The sequence below is a fragment of the Austrofundulus limnaeus genome, unplaced genomic scaffold, assembly GCF_001266775.1.
Source record: "Austrofundulus limnaeus strain Quisiro unplaced genomic scaffold, Austrofundulus_limnaeus-1.0 Scaffold6, whole genome shotgun sequence".
In the NCBI taxonomy this organism is placed as follows: domain Eukaryota; kingdom Metazoa; phylum Chordata; class Actinopteri; order Cyprinodontiformes; family Rivulidae; genus Austrofundulus; species Austrofundulus limnaeus.
In genome coordinates, this window is record NW_013952408.1 from 5,105,584 (window position 1) to 5,115,819 (window position 10,236).

A 10,236-nucleotide genomic window follows, 5' to 3' on the forward strand; every position below is an offset into this window, starting at 1 on the left:
TATATATATATATGGAAACCAAAAGCATTTCTTTAATATTGTGTGATTTAGGAGTCTGTCTTGTAAAAAAACATGCAAGCCATCTAGCTCAAATGAGGTGTAAGGAGAAAAGTTTGAAAGATGTGTCCTTCAAATGGGATACAACCTGGAAGCGTATCAACCTTTCAACAAATTGCCATCTTAACCCAGTTATAAACGTGTGGAAGTTTGATACATGCTGCCTAGACAATTAGCAACTGCACTGTCGGGAGCAGAATAATCCTATTAGGCAGGCTACAGAGAGTGCTCGACAGCAAGTGTTTCTATCCTCACTGACAAGTTCCTGCACCAGACCATGAAAGGTTTGGGTAATTCAAGGTGGCAGAGGGTTTGCTTTTAAAATGCAAGACTGTCACAAATATAGTATGGTGAAATAAGTACTTTATACCTAGATTTTGCTCATGTATGTCAAAAACTAGTTAGATTAAAAATGCTTGCATAAATCTGATCATCTCCAAATTTGAATTCATTTTGGAAATTAATTTGAGTCAGCATGCTTTACTGGAAAATGTCTGAGTGAAATAAAATAGGTCTAATACACATGTGGACATGTTTGAAGGCATTGTTGAATAATCCTGCATTAAATGCAATTAGAACAATTTATCAAAGTAGTTGATAATGAGAGAGAATGAAAAACTGTGGCTGTGTGCTTTTAGTTTAGTTAAAAAATCCAAACAATTAGAGTAGAAACATAAAACAATAGAATCAAAATAATACAAACTGAATCTTTTTATTTTTTTTAAAACCAGTAAATGTCAAACTCATGAGGATGGACGACCACATGAGCATTATGATTGCCCTCAAACGATCAGTTGTACCCAACTTCAATGTTTTGTTTTTAACTTTGACTAAACACGTAACATCACATTCCTCATCTCATTGCTACAACTGAACACAGCTAGCAAACAATAACTGAGCTCTATGTGGTATTTCTTGCATAGAAACAACATTTTATCATGTCCTCTTGTAAACACTGAAAAGTGCCATGTGTACAACTGACTAAAAGTAAAATAAGTAATACAGAAATACTATTAGAAGTAACAGTGAGAGAGTCTTAACCACTATTGAATTGTGGTGAGTATAGCCACCATCTTGAATTCTGAACTGGGATAGTTGGGAGTTGCTTCCACTTTCCTTCAGGGAATTCGCACTGGACAGGGTGTTCAAGTTTAAATTTACAATTTGTGCATGGTAAATTCCCGGTTCCCAGTACAATTGGGCCTCAGTGATCAGTAGAAATGCAGCTAAATGAAGATTTTAAGTGGCAAATTTTGTCAGCTACTAGCTACACTGTTCACCTCCACTTAGTGGTGGGATGCTGTCATTTTGAGGGTAAGATAAATGATATGCATTATGGGAATGTAGTTTATGGTCAATGCTGGCTTTGAAGCGGCATACTCTTACTTTAGGACGTTAATATGTCTTTGAAGTTCTTGCGGGCAACATAAAAGGCTGTGTCAGGCCACAGTTAGCCAGCGGACCTTGGGTTTGACACATGCGCAGTATATTAATGAATTATTACATGCAAAATATTTTAATCTTTCTAAATTATATGTGAATTTTCTAGCTATAGATAAATGTCAAAATAAATAGCTGGTATGAAAAAGGAGAGACATTTTTCTTCAAATMTTAATGAGAATTTTTGTCCTAAAGGCATGGAGACGGTTCCTTTTCCATTACAGCATTTCCTCTCAACCGTATTTGTTTATTAAGAGGGGGGTTTGGAAAGAGTTGCAGGCAGTATGAGTCATGAAGTTAAACCTTTTCCATGCTCCATTTAACAAGCTGGATTTCAGATACATGCTTTTGGAATCCGGGGACAAACTATTCCTATATTTGCATGTGGAAATAGTGACGTTAGACTTTTATAGCAAGCACGTCACATTTACAACACCCACATGTTAGAGGAACATCAGTGCCTTTCAGGATGCTGTTCTGATACCGTAGACTAGATTTTACTGGCCTTATAAGGTATCTGATTAAAAGCAACCAAAAAAAAAATCAAATAAATGCAATGGCTATAATGAGTTGTTTTTTTTTCTGTCTAATCTTGCTATTTGGAAAATTTATATGAAAGTAAACACAGAATCAACCATAACAGCACTTTTGTGGAGTGTGAAAATTACATCACGAGCAGTGTAGTGCCTTTAATTAATTGAGCTATATATTTTCGCACTTCAGCTTTGCCTGATCACAACTGTCTTGCTTTAACTGCATGGTAAACAATAACAATTTAAGACTAAGAAGGACCTAAAACAGCTTTTAAATTAAAGTAGTAAAAATGGCTTGTCATTAGTGGAAAAATGGCACACTTGCACATCACACTGGAAAGATTTAATGGCATCACATAATGTTCATAATCATCATTAAAGATGACAGTAACAAAATAGATTACAAACACATTAATTAAACACACATTAAGTTGCTCTATCTCACATACCGTTTTTTTTTCTTTTTAATTTTATGTTTTCCGACATTGTTAGTGAGCCTGTCACCTGGGCTGCAGTTTCATGATTTTCTGCAGACTCGACAGCGACTGATGACACTCTGTAAGGATGTTCCCTTYAATGTCTGAGGAACTGGTTTGCTGCAGGAGTAAGCAAAACACAGATGTATGCAAAGCTGGATATTGAAAAGCGAATGAGTGACTAGTTTTGACGGAAGCAAGATGGAAACAGGAGAAAGCGTGCTCGTTTTTAAGGAAAGCTGTGAAAATCTCAACTGAAAATATCAGATAAGAATATGCTAGGATATGTGTTAGGATTCAAACTTTGAATGATAACATCTGTCAATAATGAATGGTTTACCTGAACATGTTGTTTTGGTTGAGAGAGGCCAACCAGTAACTGTAAGAGTCAGGGTAGTAGTTGCAGGTCCCTCTGCCATGACACTCAATGAAGGGKACTTGACGGAAAATTTCCAAACATGAACCAGGAGAAATCAGGGGCTGAGAGGATCCTTCTGCCCCAGCTCCTGTTTGCTGTAAAATATAAGAAGGATCCCTGATTAGTTGTAACATTAGACTTTATTTGATAAACATTTATTTTAACTGTAAAATAAAGACTGTAAAAATACTGTAGGCTGTTTAGTTTTGTAAATCTTTTTTAAATATATTTTAATATGGACAGAGCCATTTTATTTACACACAAAGCCTTCTGGGTAAATTATGACGTGGATACGTCCTCGATGTGAGGGAGCTATATCCACCCTGAAGGTTAATCTTAGACAATATCTGACAATTGGCTCTTTTAAATGAAACCAGAGAGTGTTGACAGAGAGGAGAAGGTAGAAATGACTCTGCCTGTAACTGAAAATATGGATGGAGGACAACAGAGCTGCTTCATGGAAGAAGAACCTCAGCTTAGCCTGTTAGCCTTCACGCTAACAAATATGACATAATTTATATGTTTAGCTTGGCGCCAGCGTGACATACAAGCTAAACAGAGGTCCTCCATCCACATTTTCTGGAGTAATTTTTTGCGTTCCCCTCTCTGTCATGTRGATGGAGGACCTCAGTGACAAGAGGAGAATGTGTAGCACTAAGCTAATATGATGATAGCATTGGGGCTAATGCTAAAGCTAACAGGCTAAGCTGAGGTTCTTCTTCCATGAAGCAGCTCTGTTGTCCTCCACCTATATTTTCAGTTACAGGCTGAGTCATTTCTAGTGGTCCAAATGCACAGCCTCTTTTTTTCCGGTCTTCCCGGTCTTCCAAGGACCCGGCCCACCTCAACCGTGTAGTCTGGGCCCTCTGGAGGACCCGGCCTGTCGTTTTGGACACAGCTATAGACCTATCCATGTCATCATTTACCCAGAATGCTTTGCGTGTAAACAAAATGCCAGTGTAATATAGTTTTAAACTTTTAGTTTAAAAATGATAAAAATGGAACATCCTACAGTATTTTTACAGTCTTTATTTTACAGTTAAAATATGTGTTTATTGAATAAAGTCTAATGTTACAACTAATCAGGGATCCCTTTAAGAAAACAAATAAGATGAAGGGATTCAAGAGATAAAATGGGTGTTTCCTTACCATGACAAATGAGTATCCAGTCCATAAGGACTCCCAGCTCTGGGGACAATCAGGTATCTGAGTAGTTTGACTGTGGATGGTCATGACAGTGGAAGTAGTTTCGCAAACTGAACACCTAAACCACAAATTTGTACAAAAATACACATCATTGTCAGGTGCTTTTGACAGAAAGGTATTTTATTTAACCTGCTATTCAAATCAGTTTAGAAATAGATATTTTGCTTGCAAATACTGTAAACATTACCCTGATGTATTTTTTTTTTCTTTAGGAAGAATATTGTAGAAAATGTGTGCATATGCACACTCTCCTACCTGCTGATGTAGGAGGCCAGCTTGTCAGCTGTGATGGAAACCATGTTGGCAGGCATCGGCTCATCAGTGGACAGCCAGTATGAGTAGTCATTACGAGAAGCGTAGCGGCAGGTACGTTCCGTGTCACAGAACAGAAAGGGCATGGTGGAGAAACGAGGGAGACAGCTCCCCACGGTGCCTGAGAGACAGTAAAAAAAAAGGAAAAAATGTTTTATTGATAAAATGGATACCATACAAATTGTTCTCCACATGATGGGCATTATATTCATACCGAGGTCCTGACCGTGAGCTCTCTCATTTCCATTGATGAAGAGGAAGGAGTAACCAGAATAAATAAGGCTGGTGCCACTGGGGCAGTCAGGGACCCTGATTGTCTGACTGTGTCTAGCTATTAGGAAGCTGTCAACGTAACCTGCAGCACCTTTTCCAGGCAAACCTCTCTGACCCTTATGGCCTGGGTTTCCATATCTGCCTTCTGGACCTGGAGAGTACAACAAATACATTAACACTGAAACCACTTTGCTTATAGTGAGTGGAAAAGTTTATACTATTTTTGTCTTAACTAATTTCCACTCTTGGATATGTGAGTGCAATGACGAATTTTTCAGCATCATGCAGCAGATAATACTGTTGCAGAGTAAAAAAAAACTTCAACTCAAGATTAAATGTTGGTTATGTTATAGTGTACCTCACTGTCATGAGATACTGTAAATGTTAACACACCTGGCAGCCCTGCTTTTCCTTTGGCTCCTTTGTGACCAGTAAATCCAGGGGAACCAGGTGGGCTTATTCCAGGTATGCCTTTCAAACCAGGTTGTCCTGGGATGGAACAATTAAGATTCACACATGAAGCTTAAAAAAAAATACCGCTTGAAATTTTTTTATTGATAAATGCGTTCCAGCACACCTAAATAGAATCACAATTACTTTTTAACTTTATGAAATGTAACATGAACTTTATCAGTTGCTTTGAAGAGTATACATGACATAAAATAATAATACAAACATGTTTGTGATGGCTGAACTGAGATGAAAATGCTAACCTGGAGGTCCCCGTGTTCCTGGTGGGCCAGTGATCCCTGGGGATCCTTGATATCCTGGGGGACCAGGTGAACCAGGAGGTCCTGGTTCATATGTATCTCTGCCAAATGTTGGTTCACCTTTGAGACCTGTGGATGCGCATGATTTATGGAGGGTTATGACCCCCACAATAATTTGATCCAGTCATTGTAACAGTTTACAGTGTAAATGATTAAATGGAATAAATATTCCATGCTTTTACTGAAACATTTACCACACCTGTGGGTCCAGGAAAACCTTTAGGTCCAAGGACACCAGGTAAACCTGGTCTGTATCCAGGGTCTCCCACATCACCTAAGCGTAAATATGTAAACACTTCAAACAAACTTCAAAGCTTGTCTTCACATCTTATTTTRTAAATACTACTTTACCATGTTTTACAGACAAAAAAGTGAAATGAAGTCTCATAAATCTTGCTTTTTTGTCTTTTATGCTCAGTTTTATGTATTTTTTTCTGTTGTGGGAACATAAATCAGCTGTGGGCTATTCTTCTTTAGTGATAGATCACACTTTGTCTGCAGCTGAAAGATGATAGATTACCTGGAGGCCCTTGTTTTCCAGAAGGGCCTTGATCTCCTCTTGCTCCTGGGCCTCCTGGTAAGCCTATTGGACCCTGGAGAGACAAATGGAACAAAAGGAAGTCAAAGATCAGACTTGAGTTATTGCTTTGAGGGTTTGATTTAGAACTTTATTCATACCCAAACGCAAGCATTAACTTTAAAAATTGAGAAAAAAATAGTTTGGCTTCAGTAAAGCAAGATGAAAAGAATAATTTGCTGTTTTAAACTTTTGCAAAGCACGGTTAACTCACATTTTTAATTAAGAGTTCTTAAAAAAGACTTCAACTCATAATGCCCACAATCTTGTTGTGGCATAAATGTTGCAGTCACTTACAGGTGGGCCTTGAGGGCCTGGATCTCCTGGGGGCCCACAAAAACCTGGGTTTCCTGAAGAACCTGGTTCTCCTCTGTCTCCTTTGAGCCCTTGCTCTGTTGAACCTGGAGCACCAGGAGGGCCAGGATAGCCTGTGTTGTGTTTGGACATAGATTAACAATGAAACTAACTTCTGTACACCACAATACAGAACATTTGTACCACTTTCAGTACACATCAGAACCCCCTTACCTCTGCTCCCAGGATTGCCGGGTAATCCACGATCTCCTTTGGGTCCAGGAACACAAATCCCTTCTCTTCCTAGTTGTCCCCTTAGACCATGGATGCCAGGTGGACCTGGAAGCCCTTTATCTCCTGTTGGTCCATGACTTCCTCTTACAGGCAATCCAGGGAACCCAGGGTTCCCAAGAGGACCTGCATTACAAGAAGGAAGGGATCACTTGTATCAAAACTATTTCTGAATTTTGAATTAATTTACTCACAGCATGATACAAACCTGATAACTCTAACCCTCATGTGTTTTTTTGTAAGTTTTCCAACTTCTCGTTGCTTCTTCGTAACTAAGTAAAAGTTGTAATATAGTATGTATGCATATATATATATATATATATATCTGAACAAGGCTCATTAGAAATATCTCAAAAGATGAATCCCTACTAACATAATGATTAAATTGCCAGTGACACTGTAACACTGAGGTATTTGACTGAAGGTCATGAAACATTCTGTTAAAGCTCAATTTTATATGAAAACTTCTGAAATTATAATAAAGTAAGTCTCCTAACAAGGTTCCGTTTTGAAAATAATAATATTACCCACCTGGCAAACCTGGATCACCAGGTCTCCCTGGTAGTCCTGTTCCTCTGCCTGAAGACAAGAGAGAGAGATAAAAAAATGATAGATGACGTTTGATGGCAGAAAATGTGAAAAAAAAATGGGTTCATGACATGCATTGAGTAAACAAGACAAGTTTTTTTAAACATGATATTTCTTACCACTGTCCCCTTTCTGCCCTGGAGGCCCAGGAATTCCATCAAGACCTTGGTTACCTTTAGGACCAGGAGTCCCAGTTCTACCTGGAAGACCTGGGCTACCTGAAGCAAAACCAGAACTAATGTTGAATTTGTACCTTATTACAGGGAAAGCTTTGKGGTTTACCTTCATTTCAGAAACAAGAATTTATTGTACCTGGCAGTCCAGTAGGTCCTGGGTATCCTTTGACTCCAGGAGATCCATCTGAGCCTTTTGAACCTTGGAAGCCTGGAGGGCCTGGAACAGTAGGAATTAAACAAGAGTTAGAATAAAACAGAGAACAAAAGTGAAAGAAAGATGAAAGAAGAGTCTCCATAAAATACATCACAAATTGCCTAAATTCAATGACTGATTAGAATTAACCATTTTGTCCAACAGGTCCTGAGTTTCCTTTGGCTCCATAGTTTCCTGGGACACCCTGTGGTCCCTCAATACCAGGTTCCCCTTTCGGACCTTTCATCATGATTAAACTGCTTATCCCTGGTTCACCCTGAGGGCAAAATAGAAACAAAAACAGACAGCAGGTTGTTTTAAAGTTTATAAACTTTTTGAAAATTTATGAGGACTGATCAGAAACATTTTGGTGATGGTGCTCATCCACTAAAGTACTGCCTTTTGTCCTGTTGGTCCAGGTGGACCATATCCATAGCTTGACTCCCCAGGAGCTCCTTTGTAACCAGTTAGACCTTGAACACCATTTGCTCCGGGTATTCCAAGGATTCCTGGATCACCTTTTATTCCTTTATGTCCTATAAAGAATTAAAACATCTGTATGACTTTTATGCAACAATTTTTCTCTGGGTACATTTGAATAAAAATCTATATATAGTCCTATAATATTTCACCACACTGTTAAGTTCATAGAGAAACATGGGTAATGGTAGGGGAAGTGCTGCTTCATTTTAATTGCTAGATAATCATATCCAAATTGCACTTTTATGAGTATGATTTTAATCATAGAATTACTTGGGTCAAAATTCTTCTCTTTTCATGTCTTTTTACTTTTTTCAACCTAATTTCACAAAACATGCAATGGCATTAGACGGAGATTTTGAATCTATAAAATTAAGTTTCAAAGAAGTGAAGCCCTTAACACAAAAAGTAGGTTTTACCTGAATGACCTCTGGGCCCAGCATTTCCCGGGGGTCCTGCAGGACCTCGAGTTCCTTGGGACAGCACTTCTCCATCAAGACCTGGTTCACCAGGAGGACCTTTACACATAGAGTTACACAGGATGTACTCAATACATTTTCATAAAATTTACAAGATAAAGTGATGACAAACTGAATAATACTAAATTCAAACCTCTTAGCCCTTCAATCCCAGATAATCCTGCATTTCCTTTCTGCCCCTTTGTTCCAGTTCTACCAGGATCTCCACTAGGACCAGGCAAACCAGGTTGTCCTAACAGAACAACATTAAAGTACTTCAACCTGCTGTGTAATATAGAGTATTTTAAATAATGGAATAAAGAATTTCAAGATCTTCATAAATTATTTTGTTTAAAAAATCATTTTCTACAAAACATACTGAAATAAAATATTTTTAAACAATAACAACACATATTTCAAAATGATTTGTACTATAGAGTATTGTAAATAATGCAATAAAGAATTTGAAGATCTTCATAAATGATTTTGTTTAAAAAAATCATTTTCTACAAAACATACTGAAATAAAATATTTTTAAACAATAACAACACATATTTCAAAATGAGTTGTACCTGGTGCTCCGGGGTCCCCAGGTGGTCCAGTTGAATTAAAAATGGACACTGGCCCTGTAAGGCCTCTGGAACCTGGCTCTCCATCCATGCCAGGTRATCCTTGGAGACCTTTAGCTCCATCAGGGCCTCGGTCCCCTGTAAACATCATAAGGGTTTTGTTTGTGAATCACAGCTACAACAAATCACTCTCAAAGGAAAAACAAAAATATTTAGTCCTGAGATGATATTCTGTACTTAGCATWTTTAAATATATTTGATTAATTAATGAATAAAAATAAAAAGGGATGTCCTTGCATTACCTCTTGGACCAGGTTGCCCTATATTACCAGGTATTCCCTCTGGTCCATGCCCTGAYATCCCATCAGGTCCAGAATCTCCTCTTGGTCCTTGAAAAAATATTGTAATGTACAAATTAACATCTTTAGACCAYAKAGTGATCTTAAGTTGGATTAAGYTTTTCCCACATCTCTCATACACAAGGTTATGAGGAAACTTTTACCAAGGTATTTCTCATTACTTGTTAATATCTTGACTGTGTGAAGTGAAAAGTGACACAAGAAGTGGATGTTCAGACGAGTTCAAGTTGATTCATAAAAKAYTATGCAATCRTTTATTTACACAAACTGAACAGATCATAAGTTACACTTAATTGTGGTTATTTCTATAACAAGCGTCAGAGTTAAATGAGATAAAACCCGCGTCCGAATTTCAATTCACATCAACTCAGATTACTTATATAGAACAGTAAAAACGTCAGTTCTGATGTTAACAACCAAACAATTTTACTGGCATTCTTAGCTTAAGTTTTGGCAAATTAAGAACAAGGAAAGGAGGAAAGTAAGATTAGTATGTTACTACGACTTTTACTTTTATCAAAGTGTGGGTCAACCGGAACGGCACATCTTTTCTAAGCTCAGGTTCCAAATGACACGTCACTCCGAACACATCAGCTTTACCTGGTGATGACTTCTTAAGGCACTCTCAGGGTGGGAGCTGGCTTGCTTCTGATCCGTCAGGGAACTGATGTCGGCACGCTTACCAGTTATTGGCGAACAGGTGTCTTTCCAGGTAACTTTTGTCAGTTTCAGTCCAAGCCAGAAAAATTCAAGCCATATCCGGTTC

General features: G+C 38.1%; 1 protein-coding gene across 1 annotated transcript in view; it reads right to left on the bottom strand.

Annotated features, from left to right (window-relative positions):
• Positions 1-2,358: 2,358 nt before the first annotated feature.
• LOC106532633 (collagen alpha-2(IV) chain) overlaps positions 2,359-10,236 on the bottom strand; it is a 22,100-nt gene continuing 14,222 nt past the window's right edge. The window contains exons 31-50 of the mRNA XM_014028751.1: positions 9,414-9,500; positions 9,115-9,249; positions 8,697-8,795; positions 8,504-8,602; positions 8,004-8,140; positions 7,755-7,881; positions 7,548-7,628; positions 7,355-7,453; positions 7,179-7,226; positions 6,591-6,773; positions 6,360-6,490; positions 6,006-6,078; positions 5,685-5,759; positions 5,429-5,554; positions 5,109-5,204; positions 4,657-4,866; positions 4,386-4,563; positions 4,074-4,188; positions 2,847-3,019; positions 2,359-2,626 (exon numbers count right to left, since the gene is read on the bottom strand). Coding sequence (XP_013884205.1) covers positions 2,548-2,626; positions 2,847-3,019; positions 4,074-4,188; positions 4,386-4,563; positions 4,657-4,866; positions 5,109-5,204; positions 5,429-5,554; positions 5,685-5,759; positions 6,006-6,078; positions 6,360-6,490; positions 6,591-6,773; positions 7,179-7,226; positions 7,355-7,453; positions 7,548-7,628; positions 7,755-7,881; positions 8,004-8,140; positions 8,504-8,602; positions 8,697-8,795; positions 9,115-9,249; positions 9,414-9,500 — 2,351 coding nt within the window. The 3' untranslated portion in view covers positions 2,359-2,547. The remainder of the gene's footprint in view (positions 2,627-2,846; positions 3,020-4,073; positions 4,189-4,385; positions 4,564-4,656; positions 4,867-5,108; positions 5,205-5,428; positions 5,555-5,684; positions 5,760-6,005; positions 6,079-6,359; positions 6,491-6,590; positions 6,774-7,178; positions 7,227-7,354; positions 7,454-7,547; positions 7,629-7,754; positions 7,882-8,003; positions 8,141-8,503; positions 8,603-8,696; positions 8,796-9,114; positions 9,250-9,413; positions 9,501-10,236) is intronic.